An 18,326-nucleotide genomic window follows, 5' to 3' on the forward strand; every position below is an offset into this window, starting at 1 on the left:
GATCGTGGTGAGTCCACCCACCGTGGCCTGGGGGGCTTCTGGCCCAGGACTGTGTTTACCCCCTTTGCTTTCCCTAAGCACCTTCCTGTGATTTGATAGTGTGTTGAATGGTTGCCATAGACTAAAGCTGGGGGTGGGACAGAGAAACTCAAGCGAGTGTTGTTTTCAGCTGTTGTTAAGGGTGAGTTGGGGGGTAAGTCCACACTGTTGAACAAATCATAGCTGCAGTGGGGGAACTCTCACCCAGTCTCAAATACTTTAAAGCTGAAGTCAGAAAAACGTGGGGTCGGGGGAGGCCAGGCAAAGGTCATGGAAGAGAGAAGGAAGGATAAAGGCTGTAAGCCCAAGCGACAGGTGGTCTTGGCCTCGTATTTGCAAAGCATCTGCTCTACGTCAGCTTTTCCACCTGCCCGGACCTCGGTTTCTCCTGGTGTGAAGCAATAGTCTCTAGATTTTGGACAGCCAGGAGGTTTCATCCCATGTGAAGGTGTCCAGAGTGTTGAAAAATCCCATGAGTCACAGCCAATGGATTTGGCTGCACTGAGGCAAAGAAGGGAGAGACATTTCAAGAACAGCCAGTGTGAGCAAAAGCTCTGCCAGGGGAACGATGTGGCATCCCCAAAGACCATGAGGTGCTAGCCCTGGTCAAGCAGAGGCTTATGCAGAGAAAAGGAAGTCGAGTGGGAGGGTGGGAGCCGTGTAGAGGTTTCCAGGGCAGCAGGGGGACATTCTGAGCAGTGGCTGATGTGATGATGGGGCATGGGACACCGTCCACTCCATGACTGTAAACGCTGAGCTGGGCTCTGCCTGGGCCATGCTCTGTGCTAAGGGCTGGGGAAAAAAGTACATAAAACACAGCGTGGTCCTTGCCATGGGAGGGCTCATAGGCCACAGAGCAGTTCCAGAATGATACACACAGGGGGCTGGATGAAAAGGTGGGGAATTAGAAATGCAGAGAGAGAATGGGGGAGAGAGAGATTGATTCTGCTGGGGGACCGGGCAGGAGCTTATGCAGGGGCAGGATTGGAACAGCTCTTGGAGGGAAGTTCTCTGTGGCAAAGCAATTCCAAGAAGGGTTTGGGTCAGAGAAGGTCTGAGACATAATAACAGGGGCTGGTATCTGCATGTGGGGGCCCTGGATGTCAGGCCGGGGCTCTGGGGATTGTTCAGTGCTCAGGAGGGAGCTGGCGCAGGCTCTGAAGACTCCGATGATAGATAGAAGGAGTCTACAGGCAAGAAGACCCCCAGCTGGCAATTGTCATAGGCCAGCGAGATATTGCCAGGGCTAAAGTGAATTAGGATGAAAGAGGGAGATATGGAGAAAGAAACAAACTACTGGATGAAGGAGAGAGAGGAGCTGGATGTGAGCCCAAGGTTTGGACACTCCAACTAATACGCCATGGGGAGCCCATCTGGGGAACCACAGTAGTGCCAGGCTGGTGTCTCCTGTAAACCTTGGCTAACCACACAAGGAGCCCCGAGCTCGGTGGTGGGCTGTGCTCCTCACAGACTCCATTGCCCATGAGACGGGAGCTCTCCAGCACCCCTCACACCTCTCAACCTGGAGGTATCAGTACTTCCGTCTCAGGGTCTCCTCAGCACCCATGTGAAGTTCAGCCGTTCAGTCAACAGTCATCTTCCTGCAAATCGCCTTTTGCCTTAACAAGCAGGGTGACCTGGAGAGTCCATTGGGAAGGACTGTCTTGGCAAGGCAGATGTCTCATCACTTTTTGCTCGGTCTCCAGCCCCCTCTCCCGCTCGCTACCCCAGGATTTCAAGCCTGCATCAAAGATGGGGAGTGGGTTTCAAGTGGGTCACCTCTACTGCCACACTCCCAAAAGCCACCATATTCTGGAATAAAGGCTTGCAAACTGGTTACCACGAGCCCTATTTAGCCTGAGATCAGCAGAGTATTGCCAAAAATCAGGATATTTTACATAAAAATCTGGGTTATTGGCATTTCCTTTAAAATCAGCATGTCTGGCAGCACTGAGGGCACTGAGCAGTGCTGCCTGCAGAGAGGAGGTGAATGCCCACCACTGCCCCGGGCCAGCATTACTTGTGACCTCACACCAGCCCACTCAACTCCCCCTGTTATCTGCATGGCCCCAGGGGAGGTTTGGGATGGGGACCCCTAGATCTTCTCAAGAGCCTTGTGAGGACATGCAGTCCTGTCCTGAATCCTGGCCCACAAGGACAGTGAGAGGAGCTCTGGCCCCACAGCGGGTCCCACAGGAGTGGCCAAGCTCTGGGAGGGGGAGGGGGAGGCTGAGAGGCTGTGCCCCACCCCACCCAGGTCCCAGCAGTCCTCTTCTCACAGAAGCCCCGGCCCTTCGCATCTCAGGACTTGGGACCTGGGGAGTCACAGTCGCCTCTGCTCCCAGGTGAAATCCCAACTCACCTGTGCTGTCTTTGCTTCTCTCTAGCGCCTGCACCTGAGTGAAGATGTCGCTGGGGCCACGTTCATGGCGGCGGGCAGTTCAGCCCCAGAGCTCTTCACATCAGTCATAGGTAGGTGATGACCTGGGGATATCTCAGCCCTTCACTGTTTGAAGGAGAAGGGCTCTGGGGACAGTGGCTCCCATTCCAGTTTGCCTGCCACTAATAAGAAATGAGCATCTAGAGGCCCTAAGGAGCAGAACATCAGCCCCCCACTCTCCTGTTGCTGCTTTATTGAAGGGCTGCTTTCACTGTGCATGAATTTGCCCCAGACCCAGTGCCCCTTCTCCTGCAGGACAGTCTCCCCTTCATGAGTAGAAAGCTCCCTCCAACCCTCGGCCACTTCCTGTAGATCCTGAGAACAGTCTAACGCTTAGATAGGTCCCCCATGCCCACTGTGGAATGCAGCTGGCCACAACAGCCAGGCTGACATGGGGTCTGTGTTTCAGGGGTCTTCATCACCAAGGGTGATGTGGGCGTTGGGACCATCGTGGGTTCGGCGGTGTTCAATATCCTGTGCATCATTGGTGTCTGCGGGCTCTTCGCTGGGCAGGTAAGGCGGATGGCTCCTTCGTGCTGGTGGAACATGACATCTGGGAAGGAGAGGCATGGAGTTGAGTTGGGGACTGTCTTGCTAGAACACAACCCCTCAGGGCCCCAGTGGTGATTTGGGATCTCACACCCCAGGAGGCTGGCCCAGCTGTGGCTGGAAACTGTTAAGCCACCATTATTCAGTCTCCAGATTGATGGAATATAGAGAACCCAGGTTCACGTAAACCATTAACCAGCCTGAGAGATGCACGGTACAAATGTGAAGGTGTCACACTCATTTTGGTATGTTACTGATCTGAACTAGAATGACCTGAAACGATCTTAGGGATGATTTCGTCCTAGTGAGAGACAAGAAAACAGACAGAATTTTTCTGCTAAGAACAGTTTGCAGTCATCACAGTTCAGAACACAGCCTTTCTTTCTCTAGGAGATGGAGCGTTGTATTTCTGTTTGCTTTAGCTTGCTCTTGGGGTCATGAGGGGCTTTGCAGGCCTGCAGTTTACCTGTGGAAACTACTCCACTGCCAGGGAGTGTCGTGGGGTTCGTACTCTATGTCAACGCAGGTGTCTGTTTTGGAAAGTCTTGGGAAGACCGAAGCATGAGGCCACAGCAGTGCCTGAAGGTTTGCAGGGTTTGCAGCTGTCCCACGGGCTCTGATAGCCCAGTGCCTTCATAGGAATCTTGTTCATGAGCTTTCTGCCCAAATACCCAGTCCTCAGTGTCTTCTAGAAAAAGCGACTTCTAGATGCCCACTGAGGTGACTCCGCTTGTAATATTGAGGAACTTGGTGAGCCTAATCACGTGATCAGCAACCTCAATGTGGATGAAGCAGTGTCCCGCTGGAAGCGGCTGGTGGTTTGAAGGGCTGAGGAAAGCTCCTGGCACCTTTCCCACACCCTTTGCCAGGCTTCTCCGCCTTTTGACAGATGGCCAAGCACCCAGGCTGCCATTGCTCTAATGCAGATTTGAAAGTCTATGTGCAGGATCTACTCTGGTGCACAGCTGCTGTTCTCCATAGCCCATTTTTGACTTCCATCATCTTCATGCCTGTTGGTCTGTCTGGGTTGTCTGGTGTGTCACTTGCTTCCAGGTGACAGGCAGAGGGACTTGATCTGGTCAGAAATCGGCTCCCAAGCCACAGGGGTTCCTTCTGAGATGGGGCTGCCGGACAGCTATTTCCATAAGTGGTGATTGAGCTTGGCCCAGCTCACTAGACTGAACATTTTCTTTTTTCTTTTCTTTTTGGTCAGTGATCTCTTGCCTTAGATTTTGTGGACCCACAATATGGTGCTTTTACGTCTCCTATAATTGCAGTTAGTACAAAAAAAGAGAGGGAGACAGTTTCCATCTTTGCATTTTCCTGGCTGCCTGCTGTCATGGATGCTGCTCGGAGCCTCCAGAGAGGAAGAGTCACACCCAGCAGAGGACTGTGTTGCTGTTCACACTCTCTTAATTAGCACTGTCACCATTAGCAGTATGATTATTAGCCTGGCTGTTTTTAGTGTTGTCACTAGTTCATTAGTCATTTGTTCCTGAAGCTTGACTCAAGAGCAAGTCCAGAGGGGGAGAGAAAATGCGAAGAAATGAAACAATCGACTGGGCCACATCTGGCCAATGTGACGCCACCAATGCCTGACTAAATGGCTTGGATGCATGTGTGGCTCGTAATCCATTAGCAATGCAGCTTATCACCAGCTTGGTTAGAACACCTGCATAAAAGGCAGATTGCTTCCTGAACTTCAAAAAGGGCTGGTATTTGTCACTTTACCCCCTCAGAAGGCCTTTGCTGACTCATTTCACAACCCCGTGTGACCACGGACAGAAGTAGCAACCATGATTGTTGGCAGAGGCAGCCCTCATGATGATTCTGGGTGCCAGCCCTTCCTTCTGGCTTTCCTTGTCGTGTGTCTACTTAGAGATTTCCAAAGCCATCAGCTCTCTTTTTCAGGATTTTGTACAGTCCCTGCAGTCTTTGGAGAGAAAGCAAAATGATGTTTTGGAAAGAATATGGACTGGGACATCAGACTAGCCTGGGTTTGAACGCTGACTCTGCCATTTGCTGGCTGTGGGACTTTGAAGAAGTTACTTAAGCCCTCTAAGCCTCAGTGTTCTCATCTATAGAGTGGGTATAAGTGCACCTACTTCCCAGCGTTGCAATAAGAATGAAACATAGCATGTTTGGCATTAATAGCACCTGGTCCTTACAGTAAGTCAATAAAAGTTAGACAGTGTTATCAGCTCTCAAAATAGCAATCTCTGGGGTTCTCACCTCAAATTCTACCCTGGCTCACTGTGATAATTTGACTAAGTGGTTGGTGAAACTTATCTAACAGTCCAGGGTGTCCACAGTTTAATTACCAGCCACAGGATACACAACAGGAAGGGAAGGTCAGGGAGAAGGTCTTCTAAATGAAAATCACAATGAGATGTTGAGAGAGGGACGGTCTCAGAGGACTGGCACTTGCTCTTGTGCTGTCTGATCAGTGGGAGAAAAGAAACATCAGTAAGAAGCAGAAGCCGCCCAGCCTTACACACTGAGAAGCCCTCCCTGGCTGTGGACCTGGTGCAGCTGAATGTTACAGTAAAGGACGGATATTGGGAATTGAAGTGGTTAATAAATCCAACCATGCGTCCCACTTAGCTTAGTTATTTATGTTGATCTGCACTTTCACTGGGCTGGGACAATTACCAGCAAGCGCCCATGGGCCTCTCCCTAGAGCATTCTGGCATGAAGGGCTGAACATGGCTAAGTCTGTTACCCATTTGAAATTAAAGCAATTAAGCTGTAAGGTTTGAGTTCCTGTCTCAATTAAGGTTTTGATGAATTCAACGTAATTAAATGTCTGCTGTATTTGCAGTTTGCGAAGATATCTAGCACTTCGATGTTCGCCCAAGTTGCTTTGGGGAGTTTACGGGACGAGAAGGAAATTGCTTCTTAAAAAGTGGCTTGTAGAGTGGTTCTTGGCATCCCCGCAAGACATTTACAAGGCTGCGGTCCTACAAGTTTTCTTTATTTAAAAACAAAGAATAGTAACCACAAGGAGAAAACACGAAGCTCTTGATGCGACATACTAATGTATTTTGCATATTGTACTGAAACAGCTTCATGGCAATTTTGTAAAACAATGTACTTATGAATTTAAATCTGCCTTTCAGAGCATGTTAAGCTTTAAATACATAACCACAAACAGAGAATAAACAGTTTAACTGCATCCCAGATTAGAACTTTCGTATTCCGGTTATTACAGACTGGCAGATGGCTCCAGTTTATAATGAAGAGCTCCAACATCAGCACGTCAGCTCTCCTGGCATCCTCAAAATGTGCCTAATGTTCTTTGGCAAGGTCCCTCTAATCTTGGCTGGGTTTGCCTCTCTTTAAATAACACTCTGTCCGTGCTGGCTCATTTACACAAACCTGAGCAGCACCCAGAGGTTGCATATCCAAGTTGAAACCTGCTTTCACTTGGATTTCCCCAGAAGGAGACTCTAAGGAGAAATTCAAGTGCGAGTAGTTTATTGGAAAGGTGATCCCAGAAAAGGCCAGCAGGACAGTGGGCAAGTGAAGCTGGGAAGAGAAAGCAGCTAAGGAAAGTATGTTAGCAAGCGAGTTACCACCACAGCAACTGGGATTTAGCTCTTCTGTGTAGAAGAGACGGGGGCTGCTAGTTATCTCACATAAGAGGCAAGGGAGCTGGGATATTTATCCACTAACTTCCGTAATTCATTGGTTAAGGACTACTCTTAAGGGACCTTAATTCTTCAGCATACCAGCTGGGTGGGCTCAGGCAGGGTGAACTTTGGGGCCTAAAGAAAAACCCCAAACAAAGAGATATAGGGGCTGGCAGTTGGCAGTATGTGAAATGGTAAATGAGAGATCTGAGTGGTCCATAAAGCATTTGCTACAATTTCAAGACAAAGGCTTTAAAATAAGTCACCTGTCAGGTCTCGTCCTCAACTCTCCTAGATGAAACACAAGTATTAGTACTAGGAAGACTATTAAAAGTCTGGAGCCAGAACATCTTGCATTTAGGGAATTTCCTTGAATGTTAAAAATAACAGCTACTATTTATTAAGCTTCTCCAGTGTGTAGGCACCACACTTTATGCTTTATAAATATTTGTAGAAATATACCCACTAAGTTTTAAGATAGTATTATCCTTATTTATAGACAAGGACATGGATACTGGGGGATTCTGTATCTCCCAGATGGCAGGGTGTCTATGAAGTGGTTAAGACTGGATTTGAGGGCCAGCCCCATGGCTCACTCGGTAGAGTGCGGTGCTGGTAGTGCCAAGGCCGCGGGTTCAGATCCTATATAGGGATGACCAGTGTGCTCACTGGCTGAACGTGGTGCGGACCACCCCGTGCCGAGGGTTGCGATCCCCTTACCGGTCAAAAAAAAAAAGACTGGATTTGAACCCACATCTGCTGACTGTCAAATTCATTCTCTTCCCACATTGGGAACCTATGATTTAAAAGTCTGCAGATGTTATTATTGCAATCTTATGATTAGCCTTAGATTTTATGTGTCCTTTAGAAGTTGGGGTATAGGATTTAGGGATAGCACAAAGAATGGATGTGTCATCAAAATGGGGGTGACCCAAGATTGATGAGGGAAGTACTCAGTCCACCCAGTGGACAACTGGAAGCTTCTCTTGTAATCAGATGGCATCTCCTGCAGCTGGGCTCTTGCTCCCACCACACAGACGGAGGATGCAAGCTGATAAACACAGTGGCAGACCCACAGACCACCCGGGTTTACAGCTTGATTTACAGCCCTGTACACCTTGATTTCCAGCTTATTGTTCCCTAGACAAATTCCATCACCTCCCCTTATTGTGTTCCCATTCTGAGAAGCATCTGGACTCCCCAAGGGGCTGGGGGCTGAGGACCACAAGGCAAAGCTGAAAACCACACACCACTAATTGCCAAACCTAAGGGTAGGGACTAGAAGCCTGCCTCTACCATAGGAATGGAAATGTAGGTCCTAGGAAGGGACTGAGTGATTCATGGGGAAACCAAGAGGGCAGGTGCAGGAGGAAGACTTGCCTAGGAAGCAGAATGCTTTGATATCTGATCCTGTAACAGAAGCACAGAAGTCATGGTCTAGGAGTGAACCAAAGCCAGGGTCAGGTCCAGCTGGAGCAGTCACTGGCTTCTAGCCCATCTGGTAAAGCTGAGTTTCTCCCAGTGTCTTCAGCAGGCTGCCTGCATCAGGAGGCAGATCCCTGTTAGATGCAGATGCCCAGCCCTAGTTCCAGACCAACTGAATCAGAAGAGCAGCTATACTTGCTTGAGCCCCAGCTGCAGGCTCAGCTCTGCTCAAATTCTCAGACCTCACTTGGGTCTGGGTGAGAGACTGCTCCGGCAGTTGGCCCAGGCAGCATAAACGGTCCTCCCTTGATAGCCCAGTCTTGTAAGTGGCCATCTGCCTGAGGCTGTCTCCTTCACTGTCTCCTGGTGGTTTCTGTTCCTTGGCTGTTCCACCCCTCAAGGCCAGGTCTTAACAGGGTCCTACATCTGATCTTCCCTGACAGGATCGATGGTTCCCAGGCCCACAGTTCCATTATGGTCGCCTGCCCAGCCCTGCGATGCTCCATTTCGATTATCTGTCCTTTTTCATTCCAGATCTGTGTTAGCCTTAACTCTGGCTCACAGAACTTGTTTCTGGATTGTTTTACCTCTTTGAAAGGATCTCTTGAAATCAGATCCGTTCTCAGATCCAAATCCAGCTTAGTTCAGAGGCTTTCTGTTTCAGATAACGAAAAACTCCAATTCTAACTGGCTTCTTAAATGAAGGAAATTTTTGGTGTCTCTGAAAAATATAAAGGAAAATAGACATCAGGTATGGTTTGATAAGGGATTCAACCCCCTTGTTATAGTTCTCTTGTCTCTAATCTCCTCTGTTCTCTTCCTCAGACTAGTTTTCCTTCACAGCAGAAAAATGTCTGCAGCAGTTTCAGGCCTCACATACACATACTATATTGGCCAGGAAAGAGAAAGGAATAGAACATGCCCTTGCCCACCTCACCCCACCCCACCCCACAGCCCTCACCTAGCATCAGCAAAGAAAAATCTGATTCGGCCAAGTTGGGTCACCTGACCAGCCTTGAACCAGTCATTGTGGCTAAGGAACTAGAGTTACCTAATTGGCTTAGGTTACTCAAGAGCCACCCACCCATTTCTTCCTTCAGAACTAAGAATCTGATCAGTCCCACCCCAAATGCATAGCTTTTGGTCCCTGGTTGTCATATAAAGCAGAGATGAATGGCTACAGGACAAAGCCTGTGCAGCATCACATGCCACCTCAAAGGCCCAATGCACACAGGTCTGGCATAGGTCCTTGTATGAACACATGCTCTCCTTTCTTTTGGGTAAATAACCCAGGAGTGTGATAATTAGGTTGCGTGGTAGGTATTTGTAAGAAACTACCAAACAGCTTTTCAAAGTGGCTGAACCGTTCTGTATCCCCATCAACTGCATGTGAGGTTCCACTCGCTCTGCATCACCACCAGCACTTGGTGTTCTCAGTTCTGTTTTGTGTTGTTCTCGTATTAGCCACTCTAGCGAGCGCGAGTGGTTTGCATTTGCGGCTCTGGTTTGCATTTCCCTGACAAGTCGTGACGCTAAGCATCTTTCCACATGCTCGTTGGCCATCTCCTTTGGTAGAAAGTCTGGTCAAATCTTTGCCCATTCGTTAATTGGGGTTTTTGTCCTCTTGCTGTTCCATCATCCAAACAGTCTCTAAATCATTATACTCAGCGACTCCTGAGTCCTTCTGTCCAGTTTGTTTCCATTTCCAAATCAGTAGAGAGTAGGGTCATTGGAAATGATTTAGAGCGATCACAGCAATGTTGGCAATGTTTTCTTAGTTTTGTTGCTTACGTTTGTTTTTGCAAGAGAGGTGCTCAGAAATAGTATCAATCGTGCGGAAGAAAATCAAGAGGTCACTTCTTTTTTGTCCAGCAAACCCAGGGGTAGCAGTAGCTGAGATCTGAGGTGCATTATTCCAGAAACGTGAGAAGGAAAGCAGTCGTCTCTGGCAGCTGGGGATGAACATTCCTTCCATGTAATCGAGTCTCCAGTTGCTCCTTGAAAGTGAGTTTCAGCTCAACACCTACATCCTTGGAAAGGGTGTCCTCGGTACTGGCAAAGTCTTTTAATGTACAAGGAGCACAGAACCTTACAACCGTCACAGCTGAGCACCATCCCAAGAGTCCATCGTTTGGGCACAAATGTCATTTCTCTCCATGACACAGTACCCCCATGCTACCTCCCATCATAGACAAGTGGGGTTCTTTCAGAAATCTGTCCAGGGGGCTCATGCCAAACTGATCCAAAGCCAGGCCAGCCCTTAGTAAAAACATAGAAAGAGGTACAGAGTGTGGGCAGCCAGGCACCCCTCCCCCCACAACTAGTGAACCTGTCTTGCAGGGTGAGTGGGGTAAGGACAGAAGCCAGTCTGGCTGCAGGTGCCGGTTTTACCTGTGTTTCTCTTCAACAGCCACACCTACGGGTGCTAACCTTGTGCCAGGCACGTGCCAGGTACGGCGCTCTCAGCTTCACACACACTGACGCGTTTGGTCCTCGCCATAAGTCTCTGAGGACACTGCTTGCAAAAGAAGAGAGTGAGGCTCAGAGAGGCTGAGTAACGTGTCAGTCACAGGACCAGGGAGGTGGAAGGCTCTGAGGGCCAAAGGGGTGAGTTCTCTCTTAAGCCCAGCTCAGAGTCGATTTAGGTTGAAGGTCTTACACACAAGTTCTCCCTCCTTATCACCGCCACCCTCCCTGTCCCTGCACAGCTCAGCCCCTTTCTGTCACCATAAAACCCACCTCATCAAGTAAGCAGAGGGTCAAGATCAGGTGAAAAGGAAAGGGGGGGGCAGCAAAAACCTCCTTCCCCCCCATGCTGGAGTGCGTGCGGCATCTGCTGAGCTCACATTTTTCCAGCAGGCCCCGGCCACCTTGGGTCATGCACGTCCACTCCTGAGCAGCTGCCAGTGGGCCCCAGCACCTTAGCACTCGGCACAAAGACCCCTCGTCTCCACATCTGCCCTTCATGCACAGATAGAAGCTGCACACCAAACTACAGGAAGTGGAGCATTCCGGTCATGGCCTTCCAACTTCACCCCAGGCAAAAACGCCCTGGAAAGCTCCCATGATAAAGGGAACACAGGACATCAGCAAGTCATGAACGTGTGCGCGCAGCAGCACAGGGAAGGCTGCCACCTTGTCTTCCTTCAGCCAGGCATCTACCAGAGCACTCCCTGGTCTTGTCTCTTGTCAGCCCCCACATACCCGGGCACTGTGTGGGCTGTGACAGGTTCAGGCAGCTATAGACAGTGTCCGTGGCATGAGCTGTAACCAGCGCCCGGGGCCTGAGGCTATCTAGCACTTAGATATACAGGCCTGTCTTTGCACAATAACATTCATAAAAAGTGGTTTGTCTCTTCATCGTCTGTGAATATAGAGCCAGGGTAATAATCCACGTATTGTGTTCTGGGGGGAAATGTTCATTAGAGTCCTTCTTTGGACAGTAAGTTCTTTCATTGATTTAACAAGTGTTTACTGAGTGTCTACTATATACCAGGCACTGTTCTAGGCAGTGAAAAAAATGCCATTCTGGTAGAGGGCTGGGGATGTTAAATATTCAACAAAGATGATAGATTGGCCGGTACATAGGTAGATAGGTAAGTGAATGGACAGGTGGATGGATGGAGAGAGATTAGTATAGTGAAATAGTGCAATAGGGAGACAATATATCATGTCAAGTGGTGGTCAATGCTATAAAGAAAAATAAAGCAATGTCAGAGTCACAGGGAGAGGGTAGAAGAAAAGATACTGTTTTATGAAGGATTTCCATGGAGGGTACCTCTGCAAGAGTTGATAGTTTAATGCAGCGAAAAGATACAACTACATTCCACTCTGAAGAAAATTGCTCCAACTAAAATGTAGACTCTGGTTCCAGGTGCTGTTGAGAACATTGGGTCACTCTCTGAGCAGAGGGAGCATGCCAGCCAGCCATTGCCCTGGGTATGCTGTGAAATGCTGGTCTGACTGCACAGGCTGGAGTAAGATAAGAGCAATGCCAAGGCCAATAGGGAGAGGAGTGCATGATGACCACCCCACCCCCAGCAGCAATGAAAGCACAGTGTGACCACAGAGGCGAGGGACTCTCTCTTTTGCATATTCCCTGCTGTATCCACAGCCCCAAGAGCAGTGCTGGCACGTGGTCAACGATCAATCGATCTTTGATAAGGGACTGACTTAGTGATACACTGCCCTTGACACAGGTAGGGGAGGGCGGACATATGACCAGAGATAGAGTTCACACAGCCCGTAGCCTGGTGCAGGAACTATGTGCCCAGAAACTATTTGAGGGGTGTTCTGGGTGGTCAGATGGATGCACAGATGAATGTCATAACTTGCCACCAGGTACACCAAAGATAAGGTGGACTGAAACTGCAGACACTCCTGGGCAGAACTTGAGACATATAGTCATGAAACAGAACTATCAGTTTTATGTGGACTTCCAGTATGTGGACTGTCTATTCTGTGTGGGCACAGGGCATGCAGAGGTTAATAAGGTAGGAAATGTTCCTGCCGTCCTAGAGCTCAGAGAGCAGGGGGGAAATGCAGGCAAACAGCAGGTGAACCAACAACTGATCAAATAATAGGAAGGAAAAGTTTCTGTAGGAAATGAATCTGGCGGTGGGATGGGGGTGCCTGGTGCGGAAGGTGGAGAAGCCCTAGCGAGGGTGGTCCTGGGAATGACTCAAAGGATCCCCAAGTCATAAAGCCAGCTCCACAGAGAGATGCAGGAGAAGCGAGTTCCAGGTGGAAGGAAGAGCAGGTGTTCAGACAGGAACATGCTCCGTGTTTGAGGGTCACAGAGAGGCTGGTTTGGAGCCTGGTGAAGAAGGCGCTGTTGCTTGGACAGGTGTGTGGCTCATAGAGGTCGCCAGGTGCAGGTCATGTTGGGCCTGGGGAAGCCAGCGGAGAATTTTAAACTGTGGGGTAACATTATCCAATTTATATTTTGGGAGGATCAGTCCAACTACTTGGTGGAGAAAGGACTCTATGGGGTCGGGGTGGTGGCAGAGAGACCAGGCAGGAAGCTCGTGGTGAGACTTGAGTGGCGTCCTCAGCAGTACAGATAATAAGAGGTGCTTGCTGGATTTAGAATGTGTTTTAGAGGTGACACCAAGAGGATTTGCTTATGAATTGGAAATGGGGTTGATGGAATGAAATAAATCATAGAAGAATCTAGAACTTTTGTCCTGAGCAATGTAAATAGGTTAAGGAATATATAGATCAGCCGCGAGAAACCGGGAGGGTTTGTTTTCAGCAAGTAGGCAGACTGTTATCCAGCATCTTCTGAAGTCTACCATTGTGAGTCAGATCCAGAAAGTCGCGAAGGTCCCTGAAGTAAATGGAGAGATTTTGTTTTTTAACTAAAAGTTTGGTCAGATATCTGTTATTCACAAGCCATTTTCTGGGCAGCCATTGTTAGTGGCCACCCTGTCCAACCTCATAGAGCAGCCTGACTTTCTTATGGAGCCACAACTCCTGTGGGTGGCAATTGTGGTGAAAGCCCTGATTGGCTCCTTCTAGGACCTCAGATTCAGTGACACCTAAGTCCTGGATAGCACTGCCCATCTCCAGGTCCACCCATCCTTGTGAATTTAAAACTGGCTCCAGGGAGCTCTGTAGACCCCTGTTGGTCATGATTTTGCATATGGTGGAGTGAGATATAAACAGTTGCAATTCACAGCATTTACTACAGTGTGGCTTGTCCCATTACATTCGCTGTCTTCTCCTTTCTCCACTCCCTTTCCCTGCCCAGCCTAGGTCCAGCTAGTGCTTGGAGATTTTATCAGGTCATGCTAGGCTACAGAACCAGGGGCTCTTTATTCCAGGTTCCTGAGCTCCTGACAAGCCATGTCTCTCCTTGCCAATCCATCAGGCAGTAAGGATTCAGTTTGCAATTTTGAAATGAAGAAGTGGGGGAGACGACCAAGGGAAAGTTTGTGGGGTATTTTTGTTTTTGATTATTTTAATATGACAAAACACTTTTCTAGTCCAATCCTTTTTCTGTGAAGTAAGACATTTCTGCCCCCCCATCTATCTGTCTTTTCCTACAGGGGAAATATAGCTCTGCATTTAAATGGAAACCTTAACACTGGACCTGAACCTGAATCTTCAAGTGAGAAAGAAAGGAATGCTATTAACCTTTCCAGATCACGTGCACTCCATTTGGGGCAATGGGAGGGTTCATGTACCAAATGTCTGGCAAATGCCTGACAAAGTAAGACAGGGTAAGGTTGGCCTGGACCTCTCCCTTCTCTGATCCCATCAAGGGATGACTTATACATGGCAGGGAGGGGAAATTCCTTCTTCCTTCCCTGCAGTGGATACACATGAACTGCCACTGCCCAGAAGATGGAAAAGAAAACTGGCCTTGGTGTGCGTTGTTTGTGACTTTTTTTTTTCCACGATGAAATCATGGCTGCAGTTGGGGCCTGGAAAAGTAGAATTAGGGCACTTGGTGCAGTAGCCAGCAGGTGGGAGACTCAAGGGCTGTCGGACAACATCAGACCCCCAGCCTTCATCATTTGACGATCTTGGCCATTATACAGAAACCTTATATCTTCCACTCTCTTGCTCTGTCTTTGATTACTGCAACATGCAGCTTCTAGAAACGTGTGTCACAGCCTCCACATAGCGGCTTTGTTTTGCTCCCTTTATTTATTTATTTTTTAAAATAATATGTAACTTCCTTCTGCTTCCAGTTACTATCTATATTTATTTTAAATTACAAACAGTTTTTGTATTAATAGCTCATCTTTATTGGGATCACAGTTAAGTTAATACAAACTTACACATATTGACTTGTTTAATCCTTGCGTCAACCCCATGGCGTAGGTAGTGCTTTTCTCGTTTTACAGATGAGGAAATTGAACCCAGAGAGGGAGATTGAGAAACTTGCCTTGGACCACACACACCCAGGAACAGCAGGGCTGGGATTTGAACTAGGCGATGTGGCTCCAGCATCTGTGTTCTTAATCTCCACAGGGCACGTGCTCGTATGCGCCAGTGCAGCGAACCGTGCCAAGGGGGCTGTTGCAGAAGGTTGTGGAAGCATCTGACAGCAAAAGGAAGACTGCCACACACTTCTTCTCACTGGTCTAGAGAGCTACACGGATGAGGTGTCCTTGAATCTTCTTTTTGTCTTAGAACCTCTCGTAGAAAGTACTGAGACTAGCTCCCCAGGTTATTGTCTCTGAGTGAAAACCCAGAAGACATCTCCTTTCAGAAGCTGAGACCCCATTCTGAGCCACATCCAGACATGCCCAGAGGATGGAATTCAGGAGGATTAAACTATGCTGTGAATCGTGGGGCCTTGTCTGATACCAGTTCCTAACACCCCTGCGCTGTGGCGCTGGGACATTCTACAGCTGCCCCTGACTGGTTGGTTCAGGACATCTGCCCTTGGTCTTTATTCTCTCTCGGGGAGCATCGACTCTGTCTCAGGGACAAGGAGGAAGGATTGAGAAGGGAACAGCCAGGTGGTTCTCATGTGACCCAGGGAGTCTAAAGCTCAGGGTGTCCTTGGCGAAGGCCTGGCTTCCTTTTTGCAAGCGCATTCACTTCGGAGTCCTCGGGTGGTGTGACTTTGCTCACACCGCCTGTGAAGGCCAGAGCCAGGCTGAAGGCTCTAGTCTTTCTGAGATAAGGCCTCAGTGCTCCAGGAACAAAGTTGTGAACCAAATCTGGGTGGAAAACTTGTAGCTTTTACCCAAGCATGGAGTGGGGGGCCAGCCGACTGACCTCCCAGCCCTCTCAGCACCCCGTCGCCTCTGGCTCTAGCTCCAGACCCCGCCAGCTCTACTTAGACAAACCCTCCACCAGGAGGCCCCAGCCCTCCCTACACTCAAATAAATTCTGTCCAGGCAGTTAAATCCCAGGAGAACACCTGATATGAGTCTTCATATTCATATGAGGGACCGAGAAGACCTCTGAGACCCTTTTTAAGAGCCATTCAGAAAAAAGTTGGCTCTACAATTTCATATTTAAAAAAACATATCAAGTGAAAATATATTTTCTTAATTTTTATGATAACAAAATAATTTTGTGTATTTCATGTAAATGAAACTGGATTTGAATGAAATACTACCCTTCAAGCTTTAACCAAAGCAAATGTTTAATATAAAATGTGCAGCTCCAATTCTGGCCCTAGACAGAGACAGTGGTTGTAAATATTATTCATATTGTATTAAAACGTACAGGTACTAGGCTCAGTTTTTTATATGGTTCTGTAGGCTGACTGCCCAAGTTTAAATCCTGGCTTCCCCACATCTTGACTACATCAACTTTGGAAGTCATTTAATCTCACTGTGCCTCAGTTTCCTCATCTATTAAATGGGAATAATAACAATATTTACCTACTAGGGTTGCTGTGATGTTCAGATATGACAGCTAAAAGGCTGTCACCTCATGGAAAACATGCATAAGACTAGCTAAGGAGGCATTTAACCGGCTCAGCACCAAAGAGGGAGTTGCTGTTCTCACGCCACCTTGACAGATGAGCAAGTGAGGTGTGAAGGAGAAAGGTGAGTTATTCAGTGTCCCGCAGCAAGAAACAGCAAAGCCGAGCTCTGCACCCAGGTGTGTCTGCCCCAGAGCCCTTCAGCTCTGCCCAGAGGTCACTGCACTGCTGTGTGAGCACATGGTGGCAGTCCTCTGAGGCCTCCCTGGTTCTGTGGTGACCGGACTCCTGCCTGGCACACCAGGTTTCCCAGCTGCTGTCCTTACCCACCACGTCACAGCGCCTCAAGGCAGCCCTGCAGCCCCGCAACCCCGAAGCCTCACAGCCCTGCAGCCCCACGCCCGCCCCAGATCTTGGCCTGGCCTTTCTGCCCCTCATGAGAGCTTGTCTGAGGGGTTCAGACCCGCTTTTCCATGAGGCTTCTTCTTGCCCATTTTCACTGCAGCTGCCCCCTCAGGCAACCCTGTCCTCTGGTGCCCTTGACCTCCCCGTCTGTCCTGTGAATACCTGAGCCCTGGCTGGCAGGAGGTCAAGGAGCGGAAACTCTCGGCACATGGGACTGGGTAGAAAAGGCCACACACCCAGAACTGGGCGTCTACACCGACTCTCCTCCCCTCCCTCTGTGGAGGAGCCCACAGACCCAGGCTGAAATGTGGCTTCTCTCTTCTGACTCCTGCCCTGGTGGCAAAGCCAGGGAAGTCCCCAACGCCGTCCTGGCTTCTCCACAGAGAGCTGAGGTCTGATGCACGGCTGTCTCAGTGGGGGGAAGGCAGGGCTGACACAGGACTCGTGCAGGGGCTGCTGGAAGCTCAGAGTGTCTGTGGTACAGGCTGGGATCGCGGGCCTGAGTGTTCTGCGAGTCAGATCCCACCCGTCACTCCTGCACAGCTTCCTGGCTGGCAGAGACTGAAGTGCTAGTTTTTTCCTGAAAAGAGAGCGGGGTGTGAGCTCATGTTTTCTCAGACAGAACAATCTGGTCAGTATCCCATGGGAATAGATTTCTTTCACAGATCATAAGGATGTCTTAATCTAGATTTTAGTTTAAACAGTTTACTCTAAATAAAAGGCTACCAATGCGATTAAAAGGAGGCGAGCGTTAGTCTTATTTTCCACTAGTAATAATGATTAAAATAGTAATGAGAGTAGTGGTATTAATTTTAAAAGTTATTATTATTATTCCTAACATATACTGACAGCTCCTGAGCACTGTGCTATGTTCTTTACCTACATTATTTTATTTAATCCTGTCTAGAGCACCTTGAAGAAAGTGCTATTATTGCCCCATTTTACAGATGAGAAAACAGAGACGCAGCTAACAGTGTCAGTACCAGCAGATGGCTTGGGAGAGCTTCCGCCCACACACTCCACACACAAGCCCCCCAGTGTCTTTGCTATAAAGATATGACTTCAGGAAAAAGCCCTCTACCTATGCTCTACCCAGACAGCTGCCTGAGCCTCTCCTTTGTAGAATTTTGGCTGGTTTCTGGTGTCATCCAGGTAGGCAATGTCCAATGCAGGTCTGGCCAACTCTAGAACCCAAGCTGTACTCACTCTACACCGTTTATTCTACAGCAGTCCCCCATGCTAAGCATGGCTCCACTTGGAAGCTCCCTCTTCACAAGCATCAACATGCAATGGGTTCTCTCTCCACTCACAGGAAATCCCCGCTGACTGCTCTGTGCCACAAAAGGCATGTTCAAAGCAGACAAGCAGCAGCACAGCAGGTCCCGGCTCTCCATGGGGTCATGGTCAGCAAACGGGTGTGCTGTGAGTTGAAGGCAGCTCT

General features: G+C 48.8%; 1 protein-coding gene across 2 annotated transcripts in view; it reads left to right on the plus strand.

The window, feature by feature from the left end:
* The window catches only part of SLC24A3 (solute carrier family 24 member 3), a 515,190-nt gene that overhangs the window by 384,197 nt on the left and 112,667 nt on the right, over positions 1-18,326 (plus strand). For both annotated transcript variants that reach the window (XM_063088283.1, XM_063088282.1), the window contains 2 exons: positions 2,427-2,511; positions 2,889-2,992. In XM_063088283.1, the coding sequence (XP_062944353.1) occupies positions 2,427-2,511; positions 2,889-2,992 (189 nt within the window). The remainder of the gene's footprint in view (positions 1-2,426; positions 2,512-2,888; positions 2,993-18,326) is intronic.

This window comes from Cynocephalus volans, chromosome 1 (assembly GCF_027409185.1).
Source record: "Cynocephalus volans isolate mCynVol1 chromosome 1, mCynVol1.pri, whole genome shotgun sequence".
In the NCBI taxonomy this organism is placed as follows: Eukaryota; Metazoa; Chordata; class Mammalia; order Dermoptera; family Cynocephalidae; genus Cynocephalus; species Cynocephalus volans.